The 14129-nt window shown below is 36.9% G+C and overlaps 1 protein-coding gene across 1 annotated transcript in view; it reads left to right on the top strand.

The window, feature by feature from the left end:
- Positions 1-365: 365 nt before the first annotated feature.
- The window catches only part of LOC145463982 (uncharacterized), a 126383-nt gene continuing 112619 nt past the window's right edge, over positions 366-14129 (top strand). The window contains exons 1-18 of the mRNA XM_081447781.1: positions 366-497; positions 632-808; positions 2554-2615; positions 3803-3892; positions 4731-4808; positions 5058-5150; positions 5624-5709; positions 7758-7838; positions 8000-8115; positions 8435-8544; positions 8736-8855; positions 9704-9799; positions 10339-10407; positions 11381-11445; positions 11671-11713; positions 12330-12380; positions 13185-13259; positions 13558-13646. Coding sequence (XP_081303907.1) covers positions 709-808; positions 2554-2615; positions 3803-3892; positions 4731-4808; positions 5058-5150; positions 5624-5709; positions 7758-7838; positions 8000-8115; positions 8435-8544; positions 8736-8855; positions 9704-9799; positions 10339-10407; positions 11381-11445; positions 11671-11713; positions 12330-12380; positions 13185-13259; positions 13558-13646 — 1424 coding nt within the window. The 5' untranslated portion in view covers positions 366-497; positions 632-708. The remainder of the gene's footprint in view (positions 498-631; positions 809-2553; positions 2616-3802; positions 3893-4730; positions 4809-5057; positions 5151-5623; positions 5710-7757; positions 7839-7999; positions 8116-8434; positions 8545-8735; positions 8856-9703; positions 9800-10338; positions 10408-11380; positions 11446-11670; positions 11714-12329; positions 12381-13184; positions 13260-13557; positions 13647-14129) is intronic.

Genomic DNA, 14129 nt, shown 5'->3' with positions numbered 1-14129 from the left:
CCATTTATCAGCACGCAATATATCGCGCCCATGCTTTCATTTCACAGTTGGTCGCTTAGCGTGAAATCAACATCCTCGAGTTAAAATATTCAATGGTCGCAAGTAGACTGAATCGATCATTTTACCACCCATGTTTCGATGAAAACCAAACGGTTTGGCGCTTCAATCGACGTCGTTTAATTGAAAATCAGCTGCTAATCTCCTGTCGAAAAATTAACAAACAGGGGAAATGATATAAACAAGCGTCAAACGTGACAACACGATCGCGCAATGAACAATGTTGCGCGCCAAAAACGTGTCACGCGCTTGGCTGCGCTTGCTTCTTATGTATTTGACCAATCACAATACACGCCGGTACAAAGCAAAGTTATGAATATTCAAAGCGTGGGAAAACATGGTGGCCCATCGGTGAAGAGGAAAATTTTGCGATCCCTGTTATATTTTTAATTTAGTGCCTTGGAGCTGCTTTACTTTGTTCGTTGTGTTGGCGATACGAGGTATTGTAGAACACTGTGAGTCAAGCGCTCGCTTGTTGTCTTTGAAGTGACACCAGTAACTAACGTAAGTTCCCTTTATAATTTTTATTTGCATGTGGAAATTTCTGGTCGTCGGTTGTGATGCCAAACCCAAGATTCACCCGTGTGACAAACACTTGTTCCTTTTTGGCTGAGCAGACGATGAAGTTGTCGCCACCTTTTACTGTCTGCTATGTCTAGGCCAAGTACTCCGATTCACGGCAGGCCGAGGTCTCGTTCTGGAACTCGAAGCCCGTCGAACGTTGCTGACAGAGCGGTGTGTAAAATTGCTGGTAAGCGTGCTTTTTTGGGCATAATTCCACCCTTACTTTCGAAAAGCTGATTAACTTAAATGAAATGATTATGTTCTTTCTGGTACTGATCTGTTCACGAGGAAACGCTTCAAATGAAACTGTACCAATTCACTCTTTGCTGTGTTGGACAATTGCTTGTTTAATTTTGTTTTCTTTGAAGTCTCTCTGAGTTCAGTATTATAATTAAGCTGACCAAATCTTCAGTAATAGCGAGCCACTATCTAATGGCTGTCTAGCATGTCGTTTTTGGTTGTAATATGTTTAATACATCAACTTCATGGCAAGAAAATAACTTGATGTTTGTTAACTGTTTCGAGACTGTCAATTGAATTATTTGTTATTGTTCTTGGCTGCAATAACACTGCCATTTTCTATATCCTTTAAAATTAAAAAGACGTCTGCCTCATAACTCAAAACGAGCAATTATGTCACTGTCATTGCCTTTTTCGAATTTCCAGTGTCTTCCTCAAAACACGTTTTGTTTATTACAAAATACAATTTGCGTGAGATAAGGAGTTCGGCTGCGTCCTAACTCAGGACAAGGCAAATAAACTCTCACGAGCTCAGCTAAGTAGCAAGAGATAACGAAAGTTGATTAAAAAAATATATAATGATATTACGTCTAGAAAAGCTGTCGACGAACCGTTCCGTTTGGCCTAGCATTTGCATTAAATTAAGAATTTATCGGACTGTATGATAACTATTGGAGGAGGTCATTTAGCACATTGTTTTGTCCCCACACCCCAAAGATCGCTCGCTCTCATATTTCAGAAACTTATATTGGCCAAGATAAGTCTATTCAGATTCTGCTGTTCGGTCACAGTACGCTCCAACATTTCGCACATCACGCATTCAGCTGATTCAGTGAAGGAGAGCAGAACACTTTTCTTTATCTCTTGGGAGGGGAAATTTAAATTCCTGTTGCATAAAACATCATCTGGATTCGAACCCTCAAGAAAATTCTGCGCGAATGATATGGTAACTTCGTGTATTAGCGGGCGTTTTGTGCAGTATTAGTTGCCCTTGCAGCCCTCTTTCCGTCTGGTGTTTTGAATAATATCGCTCACTCTGTGACCAAAACAAGGCGATGTTCAAGGATAATTTCTTTTCAAGACTGGCTGTGAAATGACCTTGAATAGCTGCATTATTCACTCGCGAGTAATCAGACCTGCCTAGGTCATTTATTCGTGAGCTAGCACCACGGCAACAAAATAAAATGGCGGACCACGAGTCAGGGGAGGTTGAGGAAGAAGACGAGAATGTTTATGAGCTCATGATCGAGTTGAGGCGGAGTGAACCAGGTAATTAGTGCGGTCCATGTGTCGTGCTGTTAAGAAAGACACTTAGTCTCGTGAAATCTAGGCGTCTTGTTTTTGCAGTAATGTGAATAGTTGATGAGAGCAAAGAGGTCGAATTAACGGAATTACATGTGAACTAGTAGTTTTAAGCAGATAAGAAGCGTTGCTTCGCTTAAATAGGTGCCCAATATCAACAGTGGAAATTATTGAACGCCAAATTTTCTGAGTTACTACAAATATAAAGAGCCTTTGGTTTTGCGTGGTGTTATGTCAGGCTTACATTGGTTTAGTACCACGGAAAAGCAATCTAAACGCCCGTTAATTTACAATTTTTACGTAAAGGAGAACAACTGGAGCTCGTCGGATTTAATTGGAGGCTATTTTACAACTTATTATGGCTCCAACGTTTCTTTTGTCTCCTCACAGATCACAGAGATGCCGTTCAAAAGAAGACTTTTACAAAATGGGTCAACAACCATCTTCAGAAAGTAAGCTTGTCAATTTCACTGACATAATTAACTGCTGGTTGTCAATTTCAGTGTACGTTACAGCAGCTCCCGTTGCTACAATTTACACACGTTATCTACCGTATGATTAAATTTCGTATCCAAAAATTAATATGAACATCTGAAACTTTAGTCTGATAAGAGATGATCTTTGCCATCAAATTCGTTCTGTTATTATAGCTAAACCACGACTATTTGTGGTTTCACAGTAATGTTACTGAATTCACTTTACAGTACAATAGATGAAGAGTGGAACCTATTCTTTTTGATAAAGAGTTTAGCACATTTTTTTCTGTGAATGTAATGCTGTACTTATAAGGTCTTGAAATTTTGAAACGTGTTAAACACTATTTTTGTAGGTGAAATCTTTGATGAAATCTCATGGATAATGTACCAATCTCAATCTCTCTACTTTATACACATTAAGGCATTTATCGTAAATGAGGTATATAAAGTAGTTTAAGTCCCAAAACATGTAGCTATTTAGAAAATTTATGTAAGACCAGCAAGCAACATTTTGTAACAAAACAGGAAACCGTGGCATGTTTTCCTGTTTTGTTTTTCAAGGGAGTTCCCATATGTGATCTGCCAATTTGATCCTGCATGCTGTCCAAAAAATTAAATACCATTGGAAGAATTTGTTTTCATTATGCATTCTTTTCAATTGAGCAGAATATCTTTTGTTTCCATTTAGTTTATTTACGAACTTAATAACTCTGTTTAAAAATAATTTTATTTATATATTTATAGTTAATTTTTATTTTGTTCACATAATTATTAAATTTAAAAAATAGTTACACAAAGGTACACTGCATGTTAACTTGGTGTTTAATACTGCTGTAATGGAACAATTGTAATGAGGAAAGAAATGAGAACATTATTGGAGCAGTTTATATCACTTATGGACCTATATTATATATCACTTATGGACCTATATTACATATATCACTTATGGACCTATTGCCACTGATCCAGGGGAGAGTTATTATATGGCTAGCTAGGTTATTTACAAGTCAACATTATTTTCAAAATCTGCCATTTTACAATATTTTCCTCTGCTGGGTCATATAAATCAAAGAGAGATCATGTACATGTACTTCTCCAGTAATATTGATGTGTAAGATATCCAGATGAAATTTACCTCTTATCATTTTGAATTCTCTCCTTAGGTTAATGTGAGAATTTTGGATCTTTATGAAGAACTTCGAGATGGAAATAATCTTTTACTACTGTTAGAGCTTCTTTGTAAAACTAACTTGGTACGTTTTCCCTGGTATACAGGTGTCTATAGCTATTTACCACTATACCATCAGCTAAATGTTGTTATTTAAATGTACTGACTGTACCAAATCCTTGCCAAAAATTTTTCAAGATCTTTGAAGATCTTGGTGAGGAGTTTTTGAAGATTCTATTGAAGATTACTGAGATCTTCAAGATAATCCTGCTCATAATTCTTTACGATTGTCAAAATTATCATCAAAGATCTTCAAGTATTTTAAGCTTACAAATCTTCCTTTAGAAGGATCCTTTGTCTTTCATGAGGTCAAGGGAGTTGGTGTTCCAAAATTGGGATAGAATAATAATTATGCCGAGACATTTTCGGCCTAAGGAGGGGTTTGAAATTCTCTCACGGCTTTAAACATTTTTCATATCGTTATCTTTAGGCTCATACAGTGTAGTTTTAGGTCACCCACATTAGTGAGGTGATTCCTTTGCCGACACCATGTATGACTACAGGTTAAATGCCATCTGCAATCCCACATACTGGCAATAAATTACTTGGAGAGCTCTGTAACTTGCTTATGCTGCAAAACTGAAATTAGTTTCAGGGGTATGGCTGACCCATTTGCAGATTTAACCAAAAGGAAGTTTGTGTAATCAACATGATTGTATTGGCCACATTTCTGTATGAGGTTGAAAACTTAGGTGTTGTTTAACAGCTGTGGAACACTAATCAAAAAGCATGACTGTGATTCCATGGCATTTTTCATTCTTGCAGAATTTGATTTGTGTTTTTCTTTTCACTGATTTTAAGTGATCCAGCTGTTTATTTAATACATGCATGTAATAAAAAGCTTTTCTTATATATTTTTTTAGCCAAGAGAAAGAGGTCAGTTACGATTTCACAGACTTCAGAATGTCCAGACTGCATTGGAGTTTCTTCAGTCCCAGCAGGTATACAAGAAAATGAATTTTTATTTAGGTGAAAAAAGACACAGTGAAGTAAAATGCCTACATACATGTAGTCCCTAAACAAAACACAAGAACTATGAGCTTCAGTAGCCCAAAATAAAACAGTGCAATACCCTTCCCACCTTGCTTTCCAGTATAGTACACATCCGTGAACAAGATCTTGTCAACTTTCCCTTCACTTCTGTAGTCCTCACACAAAACTCGATGTCACTGGTGTTTTTGTAACTTCAGGTTAAACTTGTGAACATTCGAAGCGAAGACATTGTGGATGGTAATCCCAAACTTACCCTTGGGTTGATATGGACAATCATCTTGCACTACCAGGTTAGATACAAATTAATGGTAAATATGTATGGGTTGCGGTGAACTTCCAAAAATATTAATGCCCCACCTCCCTCCATCTTGGATTCCAAATCCTTTACACACATATAATGATCCTCTTAAACTTGTTGAGGTCATGAAATCTCTAAAAGAGTGACATTAAAGTTCACAACTGTGGTTCATTTTATTCTTTATATTATATTGCTACTGTAGAGACTTTTTACATGTATCTTCATAAATTTTGATGTTAGTTTATAACAGCATTCCATTCATGTAAGCTTGAAGTTTAGGCAAGATCCTTGTACAAATATAAGTCTGTCCTATGGGATTCCAGGCTATATCTAACCCACTCCACCTATCAGTACATGTACACGGTTGTTGATTGAAAATGCTTCCAACCATTACTTCAATGATTTTAAAACCTGTTTCCCAAACATATGTTGTGTACTGACTTGCTACTGTATTAATATATGTAGATATCAGAGGTGGAAGTTGTTGGAAAACAGGACCAAATGACAGCCAAAGAGGCACTTCTCCTGTGGGCACAGAAAGTAACTCAGGGGTATGCTGTGTTTTGGCTCTATTTCTATGTAAATCTTTATCTGCATGTATTCCAGAGTGATTATGTGTATGTACATCAGAAAATATACAATAGAACCTGGTTATCTCAAAACTTGGTTATCTCAAACTGAACTTCTAAGTAAAGAAAAAATTCCTCTAGATGGTCAAACCAGGCAGGCAAACTTGTCCTCAAAGCTGGTCAATTTGCCCCATGCCTGGCCGTTAATGAAACTCCTGAAATATTATCATGAACTAAAGTATATCCAAGAGAAAATGGTATCATTCAGTTCTCGAGTTCCAGATAGCAGCAAGTTCAAAACGAGTCTGCCTGTGAAAACCAATTGCCTTCCTGCTGAATACTTTAATGAAACCCCCACTATTTAAGGCACTTGCTATCAGCTATCTAAATTCTCCGACATCTCAAACTATCTTAGTGCCCTTAACAGGTTGAGATAGCAGGGTTTACCGGTAACTGCATAAATGAATGAATGAATCAGTCGTGAGTAACTGCAGTTCTTTGTAGAAAGATTAGTATATAAGGTAATCAGATGAATGCAAGTAAAATAAGGATTTACACTAGAAGTGACATTTGCAAATTTTCTCCATATTGCATCAGCCTTTAGGTGAGTACTGTTTGAAAGAATTTTCAAATGCCATAACTTGTGTAAATCCTTGCTTGCTGGAGCTTTTATACTGTTATTCATTTCTTATATGACTGAGGAATTGAAAATGAACGAAGAATTTCCCTTCTTTCAACCAATCACAATGATGCAATTTTCACAGTCCTATTATAATGCTTGAAACTAATATTCCACTGAATTTGCACTTTATGAGATCCAAACTCTAACAAGTCGAAGTATTTGTTGACAACTACAAAGCAATTGGCTGGAACAGTAGAAGCCTTTGCAAATTATAGCTTTTTATTGATCATTCTATTTGTAGCCTTGGTTATTGGTTGCACAGAAATTATTTAATTAAGCGTAAAGTATGTTGGAAAAATGTCTAAATATGAAAGTTTGGTAAAGGTGCCAAGGTTTACTTTACATGGTTGATTATTTGATAAGGTAAGTTATTAGATATTAATAAATAATGAGATAGTACAAAAAAAAGACTTCTGAAAGTGAAAAGGGGACTGGGCTTAAGGAGGGGGGATTGGGATTTTCGGTTTGCGGTTTTGGCTGTTTTTTAGATCGGTTTTTCAGTTTTTGTGCCAAAAGACTTCAGTTTTTCGGTTTTTGTGTTCATTGCGGTTTGTAGATTTTTCGCTTTTTAGCATCTGGTTTTCAGTTTTCATGTTTTTTGGTTTTGGTATCCAATGTGGTATTTGGTTTTTCCTATTTTGTCCTATTTGGGTTCCGGTAGCCGTGAAATGCCAAAGTTATTGAGTGGAATGCGTGACAAACTAAATGTCATGGTAGGGGATCACACATCTTGAATGACGCCTGAGACTTTGACCTCGCAGACCAGAGCAATCATTTGGTCATCGTACCTTCCGTGCCAGCAACGGAAGAAGCAATTGTGGATTGTGTTGCGTTTTTTTTTTTAAGGAGGAGGGGGTGAAAGACGGTGAGAATTTTTGAAAGCAAAACATGTTTAGATCTAAAGTGAAAAGGGAAGAGAGAAGCCTGCAGAAGCTAAATGATACTAAAAGATACGAAGGCTTCAGACAAGTCCATGACATTCACAAATACTTTGATAAAATTAGTGTTAGTATAGTTTGCTCTGTATGCCCCACTTGTCACTATTGTATTGGTTTTTGGCGGTGTTGTATACGGTTTTCGGTTTTGGTCGAATTTTTTTTGCGGTTTTGGATAATTTTTCCTTCGGTTTTGCAGTTTCTAATATACCCCAATGCCCCTCCTCCTTAAGTTGAAAAGTTTTATCCAGTTACAGTAGAAAGGGTATTTAATTTTTTTGTTAATGGATTAGCTTGTTGATTGAATGAAAAACTGCTTACTGTTTGTTTGATATCAGCATGTCTTTTCTTTAGGTGTTAAAGATTCTGACTCTAAAAGTAATGAATTGATCAGAAAAAAAAATTTTTTCCAGGTACCCTTCAGTGGAAGTTGGAAACTTTACCTCATCATGGAAAGATGGCCTAGCTTTCAATGCAATTATCCACAGATATAGGTAACTAATAAAAGTGAAAGAAAGTGACAGTTTCTGTTTATGTGATGAAGTCACTAGAGCTTACCACATTCAATACACATCAAAATTCTTGGAAACATTGCCAACGTTCATTGTAATAATTAATGATATTTTAATTAATGATATTTTTTGCCTAATGATAGGCCAGATCTTGTGGACTTTTCAAAGCTGAATAAAGCAAGCCCTGATCAAAATCTGGAGTACTCATTTCATGTTGCAGAGAAAGAACTTGGTGTTCCTAGGCTGTTGGATGTTGAAGGTTAAAAAAAAGGAATGAATAATTATTTGTCAATATGTGTATCTCATACCACCAAGGTCAATATAATTATGTCATGTGTTTAGGTACATGTATACATCAAATGCAACCTTGAGCCCAAATCCTCCTTGTGTCTTGTGTCTAGCGTTGCTCTCTAACATTGTCCCATTATTACTTCATTAAATGAGGTACATGTATTGCTTCTAAGAAAGCATTTTAAGGTGAGATTGTCTTATGGTTAGTAGATTAGATTCCTACCCGGAGTCTGCCATGACAAATCTTTTGTTATAGTTACTCACCTGTTTTTTTCTTTTTGTGTTAGACTTGGTTCACACAGACCATCCAGATGAAAAGTCAGTTATGACTTATGTTTCCTCACTGTACGAAATATTTCCAAAAGAGCCCACTGTTCAGGAAGCACTGCATGATAATGTAAGTGTATATGTTGTAAATGTGAACAAGAAGTTCACAAGATCTTGTTATTCCAACCTCTTTTTCCATCCCGTGGCTTTAATGCCAAAAATTATCAAACTGCACTTTAATGGATGCAATCTCTAATAAGTATTGTTTAGTCATTTCAGATTTCATGCACAATGCATTTCCTGTCCTATTCTCTTTTGTAGGAAAAGCTCTTTAAGTTTGAAGAGTACTGTAACCTGGCAAAGGTGCTTGTGGTGGAAATTAACAGAGTCATACAAAGACTGGAAAAACAGAGGTTCCCAAAGACTGTCCAAGGAATAAAGGTTGGTTGGTGCAAGTTTAAATTGTATTTTAAAGTGCCTATGAAGTAAGAAATAATTCCTGCTTATTTGAAAGGCTTTCCAAAGTAAAGAAGAATGGCGTTTTCCTTTTTGGAATATCTTTTTTTGTTTTAGGGATATTCACATTTTTGTATTATGCAAATGAGGAAAGTGATGACGTCATAGGTGGTTCCACCAAAACAGCACAACACTCAATCGAGAATAACTCTAGAAATATTAAAGCAGTGTTCTTCAAACGTGGCACCAGGAATGTACATCACAAAAGAAACAGAATGACACCTACTATGTTGTTGCCATGGCAACACTCTTGGCTCCAGTCTCATTCTGTGAAAAACCAAATATCCCCATTTGCAACCTTTTAAGGTGGGACAGAGGGTCTTGCTCAGAACACACATGATTCCCATATTGTCTTAACTCTCCCCATTAGATTGGTGGGGGTGGATGATCCTTGTTTAAGATAAAATCTGGAAATTTTAGTCTTAATTAAAACAGGACCAGCGGCATAACTGTTGTCATGGCAATGGCACGACGGATGTCATTCTGTTTCTTTTGTGATGTACATTTCTGGTGCCAAGTTTAAAGAACTCTGCTTTAATATTTCTAGAGTTATTCTCGATTGAGTGTTGTGCTGTTTTAGTGGAACCACCTATGACGTCATCACTTTCCTTACAAAAAACGTAAATATCTCTAAAAATGAAAAGAGACATTCCAGAAAGGAAAATGCCATTCTTCTTTACTTTGAAAAGCCTTTCAAACAAGCAGGAATTATTTTTTACTTCATTGGCACTTTAATGACCTAATGAAATATTTCTTGTTTGTAACTTCTTCAGGAGCTGATAGTTGATTACAACCGTTATCGCATTGGTGAATTTCCTGACATGGAAGCCTCTAGGCATTCTTTGAAAATGGTCTTCCGTGAACTCCAGGTATGGTTATCTCAGAACTTAAACATATATGCAGACCTGTGCACACTGTTTGGATGCCACAAACAAAATGATTGCTTTTCCTGCTCTGTCAAGGAGTTTGAAGAACTAATTTAAATGATGTTGATAACCTTGAAGTTGTAAGCAAACCAGCAAAACTAATGATCGAGGCAAGCAAAAAAAATTAGATCTTTTATCAAATCTTTATTTCAACTGGGCAAACCCATGATACTTGATAAACGTTTGACACGAGCTTACATTTGCTCAGTTAAAGGCTTTGTGTCAGGCTTCAAGGGTCAGTCATTCCATTGGTACGATGTTTAGTCTAGGCAATCAACTGAGGAAATTGTTTTGGTTTCTGTATTCATGTAATGTACTTCAAATTTAGATTGTTTGGACATCTCAATCAAATCACCTATCTGCCTGATGGCCCCAAACTACACAAGACAGCTGTACATTAGAAAACAATTTTAAACCAGTTGTCTCTATACTGCAATAAAAATATGAATAGTAACATTATGCTTTCATAATTTGTCCATCAGGCTCTTTATGGCCCCATGGCAACCTGGCTAGAGTTTCCTTATGAATGTAGTCCCAGGGAATTGGAAGTGGTGAGAACTGCCTTTTTTCAAGTGACTTGTGCACAGTTATTTATATTAAACAATTAAATTATTCGCTCTCGATTTCTATCGTGTGATAGTTGACTCAGGCTGCGCCCTCGTCAACTATCACACGATAGAAATTGAGAGCGAATAATTTAATTGTTTTAGCATAAATCTGAAAGCTGCTCAAAACTTTATCCAAATCCTCTTCACAGACACTTTGAAAAGGCTAAGAAGCGGCTGTCATTTTGTTATCAAGGGCACATTGCTATGCTACTATCTATCACAGAATAGATAGTGAGTAGTGTAGCCAATCAGAGAATGGCATTCACGATAGAACGCTAGTAGATTTACACTAAATGGTAATAGAACATCAGGCCTTACTTACAAAACTGTATTATTATAATAGTAAAAATAGACTCTGAAATTTTACATCCTAATGACAATCCTAGTTACAATGAAAACAATACTTATTAGAAGGAAAACTACATTGAATAGTTTGAACATAATGATAGATTTATAAGGTCATAGATAGATTTATAAGGTCATAGATAGATTTATGAGGTCATAGTCCAATTTTGAAATTTTCCAGAGATTTCTCTTTAGCTTATAAGGTGACTCAAAACAGTTTCCAACACTTAGATTTTGATGGGTCATTATAACCACTCTTTATCACTTGATGCTACAATCATGGTATCAAAAAACTGCCCAATCATTGGTGAACACATTGTTATCATTTTTGTGACATAATAGGTTACCATAGCAACAGTATGAACTGCTAAAAACACCCTTAATTGCAGCTTATAATTCAAAAACGGCATCGTGAAATGTATTTGTATTATCAAATTTGGATAAGCATGATAAGACGCAACTTTTGGCGAAGTTTAAAAAATTCTGTATGTAGGGTTTGGATCCACCTTATATTTTTAAAACGTTAAAATATGCATTTGTTGTGTACTGAGCCTAATTGTTTTTGTGATAGTCATGGTCAAAGCTTGTTGAGACACAGGATAACTACAACAAGTCACTGAGAATTGAGCTAACCAGGTTAGTCACATGTTGAACTTTGTTTTTCTGTTGAATAGGCCGGGTTAAGCTGATTTCTACTTTTATTGTGATCAAAAAAATTAAACTTCAGAAAAAAAAATGCATGAAATAAAAAAATGTCATAGAAGATAGAATGGTCAAAATTGGCCATTATTAACAGTGTTTGAGAGGGATTTCTGTCAGGATGCTCTTACCAATGACTTGCTTGTATTGGTAACTCTTCAGGCTTGAACAGATGTATCAAGTGGCAGAAAAAATTCAAAAAGAGGTCAGTACAAAAATTTTTGGTTGTAGAAAAGTAAAATTGTATTTTTCATTACAAGCTTGGCATCTCACCAGGCTAGCTTCTAATTACCATTTCGGTAGATACATAAGGAGAATACCTGTAGTACCACTCCCTCTGGATGGAATGCTACTCCATTATAGGGTTGGCTCCCTTTTATCTCGCTGCTCCAAAAGTTGGGCAACACCCATCTTAACGCTTGTAAGAGTTAAGTACACAACAGAAAGACAATAGCAGGACTTGCCCTGTGGAGTGCATATGTTAACGAAACGTTTTGAGCGACTTCTGAAAACTCAGATTACAATTTGTTGGTAATGGTTACAGATCTGAGTCAGTCGATAGGGACTGAGAGTTACTCAACTATTGGACATAGAATAGATATAAAAACCTGATTTAGCGCCATTTATTGTATATGAGTGAAATCGTGTGAACTGTGGATCCAGTAAAGTGAAAAATTTCATCATCCTTGTTTAGAAGTTTGGTAAATTGTGGGGCTTCAGTGAGATTTGAACCCATGCCCTTCGCGTTACCGTACCAGTAGTCCAGTAGTCGGTCATTGGGTTTTGTTTTTAACATCTCATGGTCTTATTTTTGTTACCAGGCAACACTTGTTGACGCTTCATTGGATGACATCGAGGAAAGGATCAAATCAGTAAGTTCATTGTAAAACTGAGATTCTTGTCATGAGCGGGATCAAGAAGAAGGGCTATGGTTGAATGACCAAGATCGCTCTTCATTTCCGTCGTCTAACCGGTCTGATCTCAGTATCACAAGGAACATTGCTAACATCCTTCTGAATGGAGCCTCACACTGGGAGCTAGCCTGATTCCCAGCGGTCTAAGGTCACTCACTCTCACTCCTTGAGAGGAGGGAGAAACGAGGTCAAGTAGACGCACTCGGGCTATCTGAAAATCCGGCTAATTGGGAGCAGGCCATATTTCCTGTACGCTAAGAATTGCCACTCCTCCTTGGATGGCATACTTGCTCCCTTGCAGGTCTCTCCCGAGCATTCAGTCAGTTTGTCCTAACGTTTATAGTTATACTCCTGGGATAGCAGTGGTAGTGTGGGAGGAAAATGTCTTGCCTGAAAGCATTGGAGCCCGAGCCATTCATCGCACCACTCATGCGGAACGTTACAGATGTATTTATACCCCGGAATTTATGCAAACTGTACAGGCATACAACAAAAGATCTCATCTGATTAGCACAGAACCCCTCATATGAAAACTAACGTGGGAGTGCCTCATTACCAAACTTAAAGCAATGGGCTGTATAAACAGAAATTTTGAAAAAAAAAAAATACTTTTTCCAGAAATGGCAGGGTGTGTGTTAATGTTCACCTGTTGAATATCTTTTTGCTGATAGGCGTGGTTTTCATTTGTTTGCTCGCTTCCCTTATTTTGTTCAATGAATTGACTCGTACGTAGTTACACTTTTCACTTGTTCCTAATCACAGGAAGAGGAAGTTGGTGATACCATTGACAACGATACGCGAAGGAAACACTTCTACCAGATTGAAAAGTCCCTCGTGGTAAGTGGAGTGTATTTTTATCCCTCATGTCCTTCTCCCCGGCAGTCACTGTGCTTTGGAGTAGGATGATTACACACATGAAGGAAAGGACTCAAAATTTCAACGAAAGAAGTTCTGTTGGGTATAAAACATTTCATCGGGAAGTAGATTGAATTTTCCTTGTGCAAAAGTGTAGATTGTTACAATCGTAAACGTTATTTTGAAAGTACAAGTACCCTATCGTTAAAATTAAACTTGCTGTTCTTGTGGGTACCAGTGGATCGCGTTCTGTTAATTGTCTTTGACACAATTCCTGCAGATGTTCGAGTCCAGTATCAAGCACATGATCTCTGGTGTAGACATCTTAATTGCTGGTCGCTACTCCCGAGCAGATGAACTCCGAATCAAGTAAGTGAGAAGAAAGTCTATATCCGGCAACTTGGTAATTCAGACTTGTAAAAATTACGATCGAGTTTTACTTTTTCAATCACCGTTGGTTTCCTCTTTGGCTTCAGCGATAGCAGTACATGTAGGTTTTCTCGTTCAACTTGTAGCAATTGTTGCTGATCACAACTTGATTTCTTAAATAACTTGAGGGTAGAATAAACGTTTCCGGATCCAGTGACGTTAGGACAATCAGATTCGTAAGACGTTTAAACTACAAGGGTTTCATATTTGAACAACACAGTGATTTCTTTTGTAAACTTTTATTGGTGACAAAAACACAGTACATAACATACACTTGTAAAAAAAACTGCAAAGTTATCCTACATGTACTAAATTTGGAAATATTGACTTACATGTATTACATCTTACATTGATAATTTACCAATTACATTCTTACTAGGATAAAACAGTGATTCATCCGGGAACATAGCATTTTGTTTCGGA

Source organism: Orbicella franksi, chromosome 12 (genome assembly GCF_964199315.1).
Source record: "Orbicella franksi chromosome 12, jaOrbFran1.1, whole genome shotgun sequence".
Taxonomy (NCBI): domain Eukaryota; kingdom Metazoa; phylum Cnidaria; class Anthozoa; order Scleractinia; family Merulinidae; genus Orbicella; species Orbicella franksi.
The sequence above is the reverse complement of the archived record's forward strand: the minus strand, read 5'-3'. Positions and strand labels throughout refer to the sequence as shown.